Raw genomic sequence first — 17892 nt, 5'->3', positions numbered from 1 at the left:
CGGTTTTACGTATAAGCTTAATGCTTCAATTGCAGCTCTCTTAGCATATATTAGTCTTTTACAAGTTCTATTTTTACAAGTTATTTTTCTTTTGTTTCTCAAAATTCTATAATTTTTGTTTTTGTTACAATTTGATGAAAAGAAAACGAATTTAAGAACGAAATGATGTGAAAACGACTTTGGAAGAATTTCTGAAGGACAAGGAATTATGAGAATAATAGTGGCCGAAATATTATTCTAAGCTATGTCTATATTTTTATTCATTTTAAAATGTACTAAGAATGATTTTAGAGAAAAGGGACAGATAATCCTAACCGGCTTATGTAGGTGAGATTCTTAACGTGAGCTAACTCGGAGTGCATGCAAATTCGATTTGATGCTGAAGTAGGGAGACGCCATTCAGTTATCTTGAATCAAATTCGTGAAATTATACAAGTTTTGTATTTGAACCAAAATGTCAAGGATTTGGATGAACTGACAGAAAAGTGTTATATGGGTGAAATGTAGACCAGAATGTTCTCTATAATTTTGCCGTAGAACTTGAACTCATCGATTACTCAGAAGCCAAGATAAGCGAGGTTTTTTGTTTCTTAACTCGTTTTTTCATCCAGAGTGCCCCAAAAGTAGTCATTTGTTGAACTTCAACTATATCAAAGAATTGTTGTCTTTTGTGGGACTTTCCATTTAAAACCCTATTTTAAGTGTCTCGGTGGAGTAGAGGCAGTCAAATTGGCATCTGAGTGATTTCAAAGCGTTATTATGGGAAAAATCAATTTTTTCACACTTAAACGGCAAAATCGAAGTGATATAGCGTAGCCTGAGCGGAAAATGATGTATGGACGAAATGTAGAGACAAATGTGCTCTACAATTATGTTGAAGTAATCATCAAAATCGGTTCAGCGACAGTCGAGATAATTGAGGTTATGTGATATTGAAATTGGTTTTTCCACTGTGGCGCCCCTGGTGTTGGTCCCACAAAGTTCAAACGTTCTAGAAAGTTGTAGCATTTGGTGAGACCTTTCGTTTAAGCCCTAATTCATCAAAATCGGTCACATAGAACCGGAGATATGATTTTTTGAATCTCGTGAACTTTGACCCCTCATATCTCCGGTTCTATTGAAATCACAGCGCACATACGCACCATTTTGGAAACGTCCTAGACTGGACTACAACATACTAAAATTTCATTAACTTGCACAATGCCGTTTTTGAGAAAAGTGACTTTGAATTTCGATGAATTTTGACGCTATCACAGCGCCACCTGTGGTGTCTTTTTGAACTTCCATCTGAAAGTGCTTATCGAGACTAAACCAAAAAGGTAAAATTTAGGTCGCTATGTTAATTAGAACCGGAGATAGAGGCCGGTCAATGTTCGAACTTTGACCCCTTATAGCTCGGGTTAGGGGTTATGGATCGACTTAAGGTTTTTTTTTGTTTGATAGGTATAATCAACGGCTACAACATACTAAATTTTCAGCCCGATGCACAATGGAATTTTTGAGTTATTTAACTTTTAAGATTTAAAAATTTTCTTTTTAAAAAAAAGCGCCCCTAGCGGTGGTTTTATGAACTTGCGATGTTAGAAGGAGAAGTGGCATTTCACGAGAGCTTTCCAAAAAGCCCTCACTTTTTAAATTCTGACAATTAGAACCGGAGTTATGGCCATTTTAAGAAATTTTTTTTGGACCCTTATAGCTCTGGTCAGGGGGGTCGGGGGACCTTAAGTTTGGTATTGATGGAAAGCTCTAAGGCCCAGCTATAACATACTAAAATTTGAGTCCGCTGAATGCCATAGGGGCGGAGCTATTGAGAAAACAAAAAAAGGGGGGTCTTCAAAATGGCGGAAGGAGGGGTGGGGGGTGGGGGGTCTATGCACCAAGTTGCAATTTTCACCCGATATATAACCTTTGCCGAAAACTGCAAGTCGATATCTTTTTTAGTTTAGGAGCTATTAAGCTCCAAAGAGCAGCCGGCCGGGAACGTAAATCAGCCACATATATATTCGTGATCAGGAAGTGCTGAAACACATTTTGGCCAAATTTGAGGTCGATCGGACGACATGAAATTTTGTTAGGATTATAGTAGGTGAGATTGTTAAGAATCTCACCTAATAAAGACGATAAACTATTCAGAAGATTCCGAACAACTTTCCTGTAAAAGAAATAACAAAAATTTTGAAAAAACTTAAAAAATCGTGCTCAGAACTATGTCATAATTTGGTACAGTTCCCTTTATTTAATGTGTTATTTTTGTAGCAGATACTTTTTGGGCCTTTTTCATAAGTCTTGTGAAGATTTACTAAAAAACTTTAAAAAAAAACTCAGGGATATAACCTCTTTCTGGGTGCGTCAGTGGTGTTTTCTCTTTCAGGGACACGAAAAACACACAGGATTTTTTTTCCAAAGCTTTCGGCGAAGCAGTGAGCCTTCTTGAGTGGCTAAAAGGTAGGGCGCACTGCAGCACCGAAAGCTTTGGCAAGAAGTCCTGTGTGTTTTTCGTGTCCCTGAAATTAGAAACACTACTGACGCACCCGGAAGGAGTTTATCTTCCTGAGTTTTTTTTTAAATTCTACACGTTACCACTCGAATGTACTGTATAACTGCAAATTTTTCTAAATTTAAATAGTTAATCTCTTAAATTTGTATTTTTTGTAAATGTAAATATAATAAAATATAATTGAGGTTGTATTTCATTTTTGTAATTATTTTTCTGATGCTACCTTTTCAACGTATTAATCAAATTACGAAATTTTGATATTAGGTTTAATAAATTAGTGAAATCTGTGTTTGAACCAGAAAAATTTTGAACAAATCGTTTAAAAGTTCCTAAAGTTATTTTTTTATTTATTTATTTTTTAATAAACTCTACAGATTTATACATATTAGTTACGCAGGATTTGAAAATGCTTATAGCCAAGATATGTCATTTAAACCGCTTAACTATTTTTGCTTTAATTGTACGTACACTGAAATTGTAAGAAAATATTTTTTAAAATAAAATTTAAATATTAGAAATCCACGACTTTGAATAGTATAAGCAATTCCAAATAATAATGTGTATAATTTGTGTTCTTTAAAGAACCCCAAAGCCGTAACCAGAACTACCGCTTGAAAATTAATGCTCCTAGCTGTTTTTGAACTACTTATTAAGAATTCATCTCAATAAAATTGTAACATAGCGTAGGGAATGATATTAGTATAAAGGCCGGTATGGTACGTATCGATCATTCGATATTATAAGGGTAGAACTCTAGCTACAAGTGTATTTGAATGAAACAGCTTTAATTTTTAGTTGGTTTTCTTTAAGTTCTTTTTTTTCAAAAATTTGTTTTTTTTTTTAATTTAAAGAATAACGAAGAGAAATATACGGCTGCTCCATCGTAAGTTTGTAACTGAAGCTATGTCTCTGTAATATCGAATGAATGATATGCAAATTGCAACCTCAAAAATGAAAAACTGATTATTTGTTCAATTTTAAAATTATTTTGGTAACCAATAGCTTCATTAAGAGAATTATTTAGAGTTACAATGTCTAAAAATCTAAAAATTTAATTCTTTCTTTAAGTTTTGTTAAAATTTGTAAAAGATGTTTAAATACATCTATGGAGTATTTTAACAAAATAATTCTTTAGGAAGTTTTCACGCAAGAAATACTACTCAATTGTGCCAGACACCTGTAATATTCTGGGGCGGGATTTCGCGTTGGGAGAATATCTTTGGCGTCTCTGTCTGGAAGGGGGCTTCCAGGATTTAAGGGTGCAACCAGTTCAGCCCCCAGAAGTTGCTGACAAGCTTCAGCACCCAAAAGCACTACAAGAAGATACACTTTGGCACCAAACATCGTTGAAATTTACACTTTAGAACCACACTTTCAATTTCACGGGCACTTGAGATATTCCATTTGATGCCTCTTGAACTTGGTAGTTTTGCGAATCCAAAAGGTGCACAGTGAAGCCTTATACTATTCCATCTTGCCACAGTGATGTCTTCAGCAAGAATACCAAATCAATTTAATCAACTCTTTCTTTTATAACATTGAAAATTGTCATCAAATCCTCATGCACCAAGGTTCGTCGAGCAACAAAAACGCACACTTGTCTTTCTCCAACCGAAGAGGGACATGTTTGGGAAAGACAGTGGGGAAAATGGTAAAATTATTCGTATGCCCTTCTCCCCAAGTATCTTTTCTGGGTGGTAAGAATTGCATCTGAACAATGAGACCCATTCTTCAGAGTCACTGAAGCTGAGATCAATTGCAAGACCCCATGTCTTTTTCCCTTGTCACAACAAATCTATTAATGTGGTCAAAGACCGCGTCCATGCAGCACTTTTTGTTTTCTTGGAGAGGGATCAAATGCTGAAAAATCCACATTTCACAATGTTTCGCTAAATGGCATAATTTTGCAGCATTAGCACATCAAAATTCACATTTTTTAGATCACTAGGCAGACATACAGAGATGTTTTCGTGTGTCATTTACCCTTGAATTGCGACAATTATTAAACAGAGTTGGAGATCAAAGGCGTTTTCCATATAGATAAGATTTCTAAAAGTTCTAAGAGAAACTGGGGCACCGCCAAACACGGGGTAGCACTGAACAATGATTTTCATTTATAAATTACTTGGACTATGACGACCATTTTTCAAATGTCAAGCATCCCTACAATATCTATAAATTTCTATAGGTATTGTCCGCTTAAGTTTAATAACTAATTGAAAAATTGCAGTGTTCGGTGTTACCCCGTATTAAAGTTTTCCCTACTTGAATTTAGTTTGTTTTTCACTTTGTATTCTTTGTTAAAGAATTTAAATTTATTAAGTTTTATAATATTTTTTATTAATTATTAACACTTAAGAAGTTAGGTAGCAATTTGAGGATAGGCCGAACTTAACATAAAAGCCACTATTAAACCATTTAGTAGGAAAATTTCACCTAAATTCAATGATTAGGAATTATATTCACAAATTTTCATAGTTTTAAGTAATTTTTATTTTTTCTATTCATATATTCTAAATTATTTTTTTAATTTTTTTGAAATATTTAAATATTTTTTTTATTAATCACTTTACAATGCTGAACAAATTAAATTGAAAATATAATGACTTCTTTAAATTTATTGTGGTATCTCAATTTCATTGAAACATTTTCTATACTCAAATTAGTAATAATCAAGCTGACAAACAAACCACAAAATAGTCTTATCAGGATAGAGTTGTTCGATTTGATCAATGCAATCTCAAAGAACCGAAATCTTCAATGCAATCAGGTGGAGCAGCGCTTTGGCTGCCATAGGTTTCTCCAGAACCCTCAATGCTCCTTCCTAATGATCTACCCCGTAGCGAGATCTAACATTAACTAATACGGGTTTCTGACCTAAAGTGGTCTTCAGATTTGAGATTCAGCCCAATTCCAGAAGGTCTTAAATAGTCTCGAAACCCTAAATAACGAACAATTTTATTGCCTTTTGAGAACCTGATAGGTCACTTATCTTTAATAATCCAATCCAAGGTAAAATTTTTCAAAATATCGTGATTGATAAGAAATTAGAGAATTTAAGCCATAAAGCTAAGCCTTAGGGCCTAAATAGACTCAGGCTGATCCTCGAGAATAAATAGCCTGTCAAATTTGACTATAAAGGATTAGATAAAGGAAATGTATGCAAAAGACCTGTAATCGATGATTCTAAGTCGTCAGTGTATGACAGTTGCGGATAAATCTTTATTGCTAAATTTTACAGACTAAATATTCTCAAAGATCAGCCTGAGTCTATTTGGGCCCTTAGGTCTGAAGCCGGTATAAGTGTTATGTGCTGAAGACACCTACGGATTAAGTCGAGAGACGGCTTAAAGTAATTATAAATCAAATTATGATAAGACCGCATTCCCATTAGTTTTTCATTAAGTCGTGTTTCGGCGTAAGTTGTAAGTCTGTCTATAGGGCAACAGGGCCGTAGCATTTGAATTAGGGGCATTGAGGGGTAATTCCGTGCCTTAAAAGTAACAATGCCCTACTCTAAAGTAAAATTTGACAACTAAACTAAAATGATAAAAGACTGAACTCTCAAGATGTTGTGTTTTTTTTTTAGTTTTTTCTGTTATTTGTTATGCCCTAGCTTTAAATACGAATGCCCTATATTGAATTCAACTCTAGCTACGGCCATGTAGGGCATTAGTCATGGGTTAACTTCTCTAAATCCCAATCAATCAAGATTTTTTGGAAAATGCTTAATTAGATTTTGAAAACCAATAGAAATATTATTTAGGATTATGAAAACTTTGGGAGCTGAGCTAAATTTCTAATCTAAAAACCGCATAACTCCCATAACTATCATTACTCTCATTACGCTCTTAGAAGAATCGTTTAACCTTTGGGAAGAAGCTAGTATTAACAAAGCTTTTTTGAAAATGTGATTTACGGTATTCGATACATCAGGGTCTAGGACGAAGACGGCTTAAGTCAGGAGTCGTCGCAGTTGGTTCGTTTGGGCGTCTCTGCCTAGTCCTTAACAAGACTTCGGCTCCTGCTGGGACTTTCAGGATCAGTTGAGGATCCTGATCTCGATGTTCTCGGAGTCATATGTGGATTTTTCATTGGAGTGGTATCATCAGTGTTAATTCAGTCCTTAATCAGTTTTAATTCCGTGAAAAAATATAGATCAAATTCATTAAAGGAATATGGGAAAAATACGAAATATTCAAAGCAAGGTATGTAAGAAGCCTGAAAAACTTCCCCTAATCTAAGTGTTCTGAACTAATTACCAAATTCTATCCTAATCTCTAAATCTATTACATTATCAACTCGATCTTTTACAGATATAAAATTTCTTTTTGCATAAAAAATAAAAACAAATTGACTCAGCACGTTCAAAAGAGTTTCTTTATCAGGTGAAAATCTTCACAATGGTTAGTTTTTTTTTCGGGAATAAACTTGTCACTATTTTCGGTGCCTGTGGCGAGGAAAATAGTTCTGCAATTAAGAGACAATTTTATTGTTGTGACAAGGTGGATGATTTCCAAACAGGTTCACATTCAAGGTTGCAATTAAATCTCTTTTGCGACTTTTTTTTAACACTTGCCTTTGATAGACATTTTAATGTTTTTTTCAATCGATGCCCATGCAAATTTAATTAATTTTCTCAAATGATGATGACTTCTTGATTATAGACTGTCTAATGATGCTTCTGACGTTAATTGCCAGTGTTATTTAATTTCAGCGGAAGGTATTGTGCCCAAGAAGAATAACATTTTATACAATTGAAGGTGAAATTGTAGACATTTCCAGAGAATTTCCTCAACATGCATTTCCGTTTTCTTTTTTACTAGCTGTCCCCTTTATTTAAAATTTTCTTTCTGTTCCCTTTGTGCATGAAGCAAAATGCAAATTGCAATTGAAGAATTGTTCTTGAAGTTTCCCGCCAGTTTTGAGTATCTTAAGAAATTGAATAATATCGTATTTCCTTCGCCAATTTTTGAAATGACATTATGAAAATTTTCCCATTTTCCCTCCTAATCTCATTTTCTTCATATTCTCTGTCTGAAGAGTGACTTGTGAACCTCTTGATGGGAAATTTGAGTCTTTTGTTGGTACTCTTTGGGGATCAAGGGGGCTTTCCTTTATCATGCATCTCTCACCTGGGAGAGGGATAATAAATGGCCAGAATATCCATTTCATCGTTATTAATGAGGGACATTATCAAATGGATGACATCCCTGTACAAATTGCAAAGAATTTCCTTCCCTCAGATTGCCTCATTATGATGTCTCAATTTCATCTGGCGCAATTCAATAGCAAAGTACCAGCAACAATTCCGTCATCGTGATAAATGACAACACTTTATTACACGGTATCTTCCTTTTTGGGCAAAAGTTAGAACGATTCCTTCAAAATTCTTCTCATTTTTCGAAGTATTAGGGCTTTATAATTAATGGAGGACATTCATAAAGTATTTCGAGAAATAAAAAGCAATTTCTAAATTGATTTTATTAAATAAAGTTAGAAAGTCATCTATTTGCAGGTTTCTTTCTTAAATCTTTGGAATAATTCAATTTTTTTGCATAATTGCTAAATATTGTAAAAAAGCCGTTAATCCCAAAAATTACTTTATCAAAAATGTAGAACAATAAGACTTTAAGAGGGTTGTGTTTGAGACAGGACATTCGCTGCTACAATATGCCAAATGTTTAATATTTTTCAATTTCGTTTTATTTATTTTAAAAATTATTAAATAAAACCGTTGCAAATTGTGTGCTTTAAATTGATAAAAATACTAAGTAATTATATTATTGAAATTTGAAAAATTATGATTTATATTGTAATATAAAAAATACCATTTGTTATATTTATAAAGTGTAGGAGAGTGGAACAATTTAATCTTATACCCCGTAAAATACCACCCCTAACGAATTGATATTTTTTATTTATTTTATTATATTAATTATGCAACATTTTAGAATTTAATTACAAAATACTAATTAAATACTTTGATTTCATAGCTCATAAATGCCGCATATTAAAATACAATAAATTTTCTAGGAATGGCATTAAATGAAGCATAGTATTAACTGGTCTCATTATCTTAATGATTAATTAAATTAAAAATAAATAAAATAAAAGCTGTGATATAAGAAAAAATCAGCGTATTTCGTTTAAGAATAACAAAAAGTAAGATTTGATTTGGTATTCTGAAAGCAGTGGCACTAAAATAAAAAAATTAAAGTTAAATTTTTGAGAAAAGTTTATTTATTTGAGTATTTTTGCTTACCGTATATGCGGCTGACTATGCTACCGTTGCTACCTTTGTGTACGTAAGTTTTTTTTTTAATTTATCACTTAACCGTGCCTATCTACTATATCCGATTGGTGAAAACCATACGCAAATTGAAAAATTAAAGAGAAGCTTACGAAAAGTAGGGTAGCAATATTACCCTGGGAAGGCAAAGTCGCTACATCTACGGTTTTCAATGTATTTTTTTTTAGACATTTTCTTCCTCGAAAAATTAATCAATATTGAGTCAGAGTAGAGGAATGCACTCTCCTCTCGAACGTTTATACCTTTGAATAATGTGAATTTTGTTTTATCTTTCCTAAGAATTACACATTTTTATTAAATATTAAATACTAGTTAGCTTATTATCAATTTTTGATAATTATGTGTAAGTCTCTTGGAAATAATAAAAGAAATTCACATTATTCAAAGGCATGAACGTTCAAAGGAAGAGTATTTTAATCTAATATCAATTTAACAATCATAAAATCTTTAGAGTAGGGGAGACTGGGGCAAAAAGTCACAAATTAATAATTTAAAAATTCAATATCTTCCAAGATAAAAGAGATAGCGGCTTAATTTTTTTCCATAGATGACCTCCATAGACCTTCTTCAAAGTCGTAAGTTTCTTAGAATTCCAACAAGAAATTCAGAAAATAAAAAAAATATTGAAATTTTTAGCCCTATTTTTCAAATGTTTTCCTTACAGTAGATATCAATTTTGACCAACTTATTTTACAAAATTTATGCACTGGTAAATATTTCCTAAATGATTTGGATTCTTTGAATACGAAACTACTATCTTTTTAGAATTTTACAAAGATTCTTTTCTCCAGAAATCCTTTTATTAAAAATGACCACTTGGGGTAAAAAGTAACAAAAGGGTAAGGAGCAAAAAGTAACAAAGACCGAAGCAATTTCTGATGTCTCGCGGCATTAAAAAGGTGTAGAGGAATGAATTTCCTAAGAAAATATGTCACCTAGCTTCCTTTTTTAAATTTACGAAAGTCCGTAAGATAGCAAATCAAAATGTGATAATATCCCATACCTGGCACTATTTGCCCCAGCATTTTTGACAATGGTCTCAAAATTACCTTTTAGAAAACAGTTCGATAAATGTATTTCCTTACAAAGAAAAGAGGAAAATGACTTTCTCAAAGTCGTAGAGCATTAAATTTTCCTATAAAACTGTACTAATTAGAAATTTCTAGGGCAGAGGCGTGCAAGAACCGTTGAAACCGAATAAACGTCAAATGAAACATGTACGTTAGTGGTCAAAACGCAACCAGAACAAACTTATTTTGACGTTTATTCGGCTTCAACGGTTCTTGCACACCTCTGTTCTAGGTAAAATAAAATAAATTATCCGTTTTGTGACTTTTTACCCCAGTCTCCCCTATACTCTGAAGTTTAATTAACTAATTTTTTGTCGAGTTTTAAAAGAATCTTCGAATTTATAAATTTATTTGTCCGACATACGACATTACTCAATTTTTCAATGTTTACTTTACTAAACCTTGAGTCAGGTTAGGTAATGACCGAAATTATAAGATCGCAAATATAAGCTGCCGAGATGAGGTACCTGTGGGCGGTTCAGAGAATCACTCGTCGAGGTCGAGTTCATGAAGAGCAAAAGGTCTAGAAGTTCCTTCTTCCTGTTAAGAGATCACAACTTCGGTAGTATGGTCAGGTAAATTAAAATAAGTTAAAAATGAAATTTCACTATACCGAAGCAGCAATGGAAATTAAGCTTTTTGAAGATTTCTTTAATTTTTAATGCTGATCGAAAGAACATCTCTAAAAACTGCGAATTTATTATGTGTGGTAATATATGAAGAAATTAATTAAAAATTTAAGCCTTCTTTATCTTAGAATTGAGGGGCATATTTAGAGAAAATACTTGATGCTCGGTTAATAGATAAATTCAGATAAAAGACGGTGATTTTCTCTTGTTAATGTTATACATTGTAGACTTGCGGAAGGAGCCATCAACCTCCGAAACTTTGTTAGAGTAATAATGGAGAAGAACGATCCAGGTCAAAATCCGTGTCTTTACGTTTAGATAAGTATTAAGAGTTTATGAAATTGGCTCAGTTTAAAATTACCGATTAACGGTTTTCATGTTTAAACGATTAAACTATCTCTTAACCTCTCTTAAAGTCATGCTCGTTTTTTGATATATGATAGCTTTCTATGAAACTTTCATTAATTCCCATTGAAATCTCCAACACTCCGTACTAATGGGCATCGCATCATCCTCAAATAGTTCAACACTTTCTCAAAATTGCTTCCATAATCACCCTCCGGAAGGTGCTGAGGATGAGTAGGAAATTATAGCATGAAAGTTTGCCAATAATGTCGACCAAAACAATGCAAATGGGCGTCTTTTTGGGGTATTTTGGGCAGAGAGAGAAAAACCCCTCTTATGCCCTTAAATCGCCTAAGATATGTCGCAGAATTCCATATGAGCCACCACCCAAAAAGGGGGTTGCGGTAATGAATTGACAATAAATTCATGCTTTTGACGTGAAAGAGCAGACGTTGGGTGTCTTTTGAGGAACCCCTTCGAAATTTTCCTCAATTTCCACCCCAGTCTTTTCTGCTGATTCCCCCGGGAACTAGTGATGGGAAGGAAGGGATTTCATTTGTGTAAATGTGTGGAAAAACAGAATGCTTTCAGCGAAAAATCAGCCGTTGGAGTATGAGAAAATATTCCACATGTGAATGGGTATTTGGGAATGGTATTGTTCCATCTTTTTTTTTCTTCCTGGAGCGACAAAAGAGGAAAGAAATTGCTCAATAAGATGAAGATGATGATTGTGGCAAGATGGAAACAGGAAGTGCGTCTCCTCAGTTACACATCTTAGCAATAAAAGTGAAAGATTTCCACTTCTTGTCTCTGTCAGAGAATTTTTTTTATACCACAAATCTCACGTCATTTTCTTTTTTGTTGTTTTTTTGCAGACAAAAGTCCAACAATCCACAGCCAAGAGGTCGAAGCGCTTACATGACGGTAAGAAAAGTGAAATTGTCTTTTTAATTTCTTATGCAACGACAAGTGGTGCATAAAGTGTTTTACCTCCCCACATAAATTCAATTGGATCAAATGCTGAGAAGCAATTTTCCTATTGTTATCTGACAAATAACTCGTAATTAGTTATTGCATGATTGGGAGGGAGATGGGCTTGTCGATGTCAGATGCGATAGAAATTCAATTTGTCAAATTCTTGGGCAAGGATGAGATAAGATTTCGGGGAGACAATAGGACCACAAGTTGATGGAATGATGGAAAAGCCACAGTAATTTGCCGATTTTATCCCGTTTTCGGCTTTTTGGGGGAATTTTCCTCTTTTCCTATTGTTACAATACCTACCTAAGGGCTATTATTAGATTAAAGATAAAGCTGTTCCTGGAAAGCTTAGCACGGCTGTACCTATTCCTTATAGGCAAAGTAAAGTGAATTTTAAAGGTGCTAAAATAGAGGTTTATTACATAATGTAACTAAATGTAATAAATACCCCTATTTTGCAAAACACTGAATTTAGCAGTTACCATTGCCATAAGATTAATGCATTAGGATAGCACAACTTTTCCTTTTAATCCTAATGCTTGGGAAAAAATAAAACGTACTTAATTTAGAAATTAACGGTTTATTAATCTCAGTACTTTGCTAAATTTAAACTCAAACAAATGTTAGTCACTCCAAGTCTTTTCAATAAATCCAATTATCAGGATCATTAGACAACTAAATGGTTAAGTTTTTGTAAAAATTCAGGTTATTTCAAATGCAAGATAAAAAATTTTAGACGTACAGTACCGTCTTTCGAATTTATAGGACTATTAAACTTAAAAAGTTAAATGTAAAGCCCCTTCCAATTCCCCTTAAAACCATGTTTTTGGGATTTCTCGAAAACGCGTAGTGCGATTTTTTCCGTTTTCGGATATGTTTTAGAGATTATCGAGACGAATATTTTGTCCATATACGAAAATACAGTTGAATTACTCCTAATAACGATTTTTCAAGGTAAAACATTAAAAGGACACTAGAGAGCGCATTTATCAAGCGAATGGGGTCATGTTTGGGCTCGTTGGAAAGGTCTTGGAATTTCCGACAAAACCAAACCGGTTCCAATCGGTTCTAATCCGGTAATGAACCGGTTTATAGCCAATAAATAATTTTTATCCGATAATCAATTCTATTGCTTTTGAATGATTTATGAATCGGTTCAAATCGGTTGAAAACCGGTAAATGGTAAATGATGCGAAAGTACTTTTGAGGTTAGCATCTAAGTCACGAATTCGATTATATTTTATATGGAGGTGTTTGAAGCCAACTCATAAATTTATTCAAAAGTCCGCTTACACTTCGAATTAGGGAAAAGTTTTTAGATAGAAATCTAATATATATAATATATATCTCTCTTTACAAGGCACAGAGTCCTGTGTAGAGGGCATGCCTAATTTTCACACAGGCGTTTGATTTAAAATACAATTTAATCTAAATATTGCTTAAATTACGTTGTTTTTTGAAAATGTCGTTCGAATTTGAGAATCTACTGGATTTTTGACTTAGAATTTATCCAAACAAAAATAAAACATATATCCTGAAATCTGCATAAATTTTAAATGTATCAAAATCGTATTCTCTTAAAAGTTGCAGAGTTTTCTTAAACATAACCTTAAAAATGAAACATAGAAAGTCATAGACTGATATAATATTAATTGAAATAATATAATACTTATTGTATTTTCGTAATTTTAAATTAATCTTTTAAATGAATGCATTTTAAAGATTGGATAAAGCTGGTATAGTAATGCTAGGGATACATCCGATACATCACAATAGGGGAAAGTGCCCATGGTTGATACTGTAAAATGATGTCCAAGGTTTGTGATTATTTTCTGATTCACACAAACCGAAGCGATTCTTCCAATATGACAAAAAAATGTCTCATTTATTAGGTTCATAATCCAACCTCAAATAGTTCCTGGAAATCCTTAGATTTTCCTCAAGAAGAAAATGGAAATTCAGTGGCGATTTTTATACAAGTTTAGTCCGAGGCCTTCGTGTATAATAATTGATTCGACAATTCGGAGGCCCATTTTCACTGCAAAAAATTCACCGGATACAAAAAATTGCACATCAATATTTAGACGGAACTCTAATATATCTGCTTAAATCGTTTATAGAACTGGTTTAAAATCACTTTTATGTAATTTTTCTAAGCCATGTTTTTATGACATTAGGGCGCTAGCGAAAACCATTTTTTCACTTTGAGTCCATGAAAATGTAACTCTGCAATCTTAAAATTCAGGCAACAGGGTTGAAGGCTATGTCAATTGTCGATAAAATTGGCGGATTACAATAGGTGTAATTATGAAAGAATTACATCTAATGATAGAGTTGCCACATTAAAATTATCATTCATGGACCCTTCTTAAAATATAGGATAGACACAAGTAGAATTTATGAATTTGTTACCACCCACAAAAACAGTGTCCACCAAGTAAAAATATTTTTACATAAAAATTAGTACTGATGACCTCTCTATGTGCCTATGATAGTAGTTTTCGTGAACAGCGACATTAATTAAGAAATACTTATGAAATATCATGTATCGAAATTACAGTTTTGGGCCTATTTTTGATTTTTGCTTCCTGAAACTAGGAAAAAAGAGCTAGGATCCTATTTTTTTTTAGGAAATGTGAGGCTTGGCACCAGCTATTGAAATATATTGCGATGAGTCATAACTATTGATTAACATAAGAAAAACATAGTTATTATCAAGCTTGGATCGTATCAAGCATGGTCACTTTCCCCTATTATTTTTAATTTGGCTTTGAATTGGTGAATATTTAAACAAAATGATAGTTTTTATTTCACATCCAGTCCTTACAGAAATTTTATTTAATAAAATAAAAATTATTGCTAACAGAAATATTTAGAAAAAAAACTTAAAATATTAAAACTTTGAAATTAACCGGATTAAAATAGTTTAATTTAATTTATTTTAAACTGGAAAGATATCACTTATTTATAATCGAAGCTTTTATATTGTATCCAGTAAGAGTTATCGTCGGAAGTACATCGGGTTTAATAAAAGAGATTTTCGAAATGTAAAATCGAAAAGTCGAGTATTAATTTTTTTATTTAATTTATTTGGTTTTCAGTATGTTCTTAATGAATTTGATCCATTATAATATCATATTTTAATAGCTAGTCCAATGCCTTAAATTTCCTGATAAGAGCCATTAGTCAAATTCATCAGGAACATTGGAAGAAAATTGAGTTGTCCGAAGATTAAGCCGTTCGAAGTTTCCCCTACACAAAACAGAACTCTTTCGAAGACACTTCGCAGGGTACGTAAAAAATACTAAACTAATCTTTTAAAGCAAAAGCCTATAAATTTGAAAGCTTTTGCATTCTCCATACAAGTTAAAATCAAAACATTTTGAGGAAAAAGTTTACAAAGAACAATAGTTTTTGGAATTGAAATATTCCTTTGTTGCAAGGAAATTCTTATGCTGAAACTGTTCTAAAGTTTTCCCAATTTTGCAGCAAATCGCAAACTCTGCGTGATGCCTTTTAGAAAAAGGAACCATGAGCCTCCTGGGAAACTCGGCAGTCTTTCAAGATGGTGATAAAATCCATCGAAAGTTTTCCGTATTGAAATTTCTTTGCGTTCAAACAATGAACGTGATTTATACTTAAATTATTCTATATCAAAAACGCTTTTTCTCTTGAAGCTCACTGCGTGAAAATGTTGCACGCTTTTGTGGTGCTTTTTTTTTTCTTGCTTCTAGAGGAAAATTACCCTCTTCAGGCGCATATTTCACGAACCAGCAGGGAGGATTGAAATTATGAGGTGCCTCTTGAGATGGGGGGCAGAGAATTTTCCTGCCAAAAAAGGGGGTGGAATGCAGAATTTACAAACTTAAAGGAAAGTGGTTTAAAAGTGCGCCAAGGAATAAAAAACATCTTCCACCTTTTCATGAGTACTAAAGCTCATGAGAGTCTCTAATTTGCATTCACCTTCTTCACAATTCACCTAGATCGTTTTTTTTTGGTTGTCTGAGAGGGAAGAAAAGCTCTTTTATAATTATTTTTTATCCTCATGTGCTGCAGATAATGTTCTTCACGACTTTCCACCCCCCCAAAAGTCTGCTACGGTCTTTGCAAAGACGTTGCAAAAAGAATATTGGCTCCATAGATCATTTGTTGGAGGTAATAATAAAAGGAGCAAAAAATTGTAACTATGGTATTTTGTGCTTAAATCGTGCGCGAGACATTATGGAATTTTCGAGTGCAATTAATTTTGCCCAAAGCATTCAGAATAATTAAATGAAAATTTTCCCATTTTCACCCTTTCAAACTCTTTCTCCCTTTGATGCGACACGCGAGCTTTTGGCTCTTCTCTCATCCTCCCCAAAGCTCTATCACAACGTGGATGGGGGTGGTTTTGGTTGACAAGTTAACCTCCCTTTCCCACCCATCCCCCTTCGAAAAAACTTTCCACAACATTGACGTTGATTTTGCATTGTTTTCCTAAAAAGCGGAAATTAGTTCACAGTACTGGGGTAAATCTTCCCCATTCATCTGCAGCACAAAAGAATGATTTATTCAGCAAGTGAATCGCGTTAAAATTCCACACGCTTCGCCAATTCTGTAAATATTACAATAAAACAAATTAATGGGTGGCTGCAAATACAGCCCCCTTGATATTTATGACGATTGAATTTTTGGGACCAAAAAAGATTCTACATTAGCGAATTGAAGTTCATCTTTCCGCATTTCCAAGAGTGGAAAACTTCTATCAGGGGCTTTTCAGCACATTTGGGATTTCTATCGAAAGTTTAATGGTAGTGCAGAGAGGTGAAATCAATAGAAATTTGGAGAGTGGCAAATGCTCAGGAGAATTTTCTATGGGTTGAGTTTTCCTATAAAAGTTCGATAAATTACTTCCGTTAAATGTTCTTTATGGCCTTTTGAATACTATCTGCACGCTGATTCCTGTGGGAATCTATAAAAAATATGTAAAAATATGCTAATCTGCATCTGAAAAATCAAAGATATTTTTCCATGTTTTTTGTTCTTTAAAAACAGAAATTTTTGTGAGATTTGGTTTTAGAGGTTTAGTCATTTAAATTTCTTGTATTGCTACTTTATCAAAGTCTTCTTTATCTTCTTTCAGACTTTTGAAGTATTGTGATAAGTTTTATCTTCTATTATCTCTATTAAGCTATATAAAATTATTAGGAATTATGATTTTTACTGTTTAGTTTCATTTAGGTTGTGTTCAGAAAGTTTTTGACTTCGTAGTTTGTTGTCCTATTTTTGAGAGATTAAATAAAAATAAATAAAATATCTTTTTATGCTTGAAATAAACTAAATGACAGTACTTAAGAAAATCGGTATTTCTTTTCCATTTTTGAGGTTATGTTTAGTAGAGTTTTAGGAATTTGCAAAACTTTACCGTTATTAATTGGAATTTTGATTTATGGAGAGCTTTTGTTTAAAAAAAAAAGATTAAATTTTAAGCTCCTTTTAGCGAAATCCATACACAGAGAGAAGTTTTGAAGTAGAGAGATTCAAGAATAATGGTATCTAAATCAATGCTATAAATTCAGTGCCATAGGTATGCCAAAATCTCTTAAAATTAGATCAATTTTTCCATTAACTTGGAATTCTGCTCCAAAACTAATGAAATTGTGGCATTAATTTTAGAACATTTTGGCATGAATTTTGAAAAACCCGATTTTTAGCAACAAAAATGACATTGAATTGACATTGAAGATGGCATTGAACTGACATTGAACTTCTAGAGATTGACATTGAAATTGACATTGAACTTCTAGAGATTTTGGCATCGATTTTAAAATACTTTGGCATTGACTTTGAAAAACCTGAATTTTAGCAACAAAGACATTGATTCTAAAGGCATGGGGTCAATTTAAGAGCATCGTTGCATCAATTTAAGAGCCTCGTGGGGTCAATTTAAGAGTATTGTGGCATCAACTTTAGAGCATCGTGGTATCAATTCTAGAGCATTTGTGGCATTAATTTCCACGATACTCTTAAATTGATGCCACGATGCTCTTAAATAGATGCCATAATTCTCTAAAAATT

The 17892-nt window shown here is 33.1% G+C and overlaps 1 protein-coding gene across 1 annotated transcript in view; it reads left to right on the top strand.

Annotated features, from left to right (window-relative positions):
* Window positions 1-17892, top strand: part of LOC129797963 (protein sprint) — a 179183-nt gene that overhangs the window by 8695 nt on the left and 152596 nt on the right. Inside the window, exon 2 of the mRNA XM_055840864.1 lies at window positions 11730-11778. Within this exon, the coding sequence (XP_055696839.1) occupies window positions 11730-11778 (49 nt within the window). The remainder of the gene's footprint in view (window positions 1-11729; window positions 11779-17892) is intronic.

This window comes from Phlebotomus papatasi, chromosome 1 (assembly GCF_024763615.1).
Source record: "Phlebotomus papatasi isolate M1 chromosome 1, Ppap_2.1, whole genome shotgun sequence".
Lineage (NCBI taxonomy): Eukaryota > Metazoa > Arthropoda > Insecta > Diptera > Psychodidae > Phlebotomus > Phlebotomus papatasi.
The sequence above is the reverse complement of the archived record's forward strand: the minus strand, read 5'-3'. Positions and strand labels throughout refer to the sequence as shown.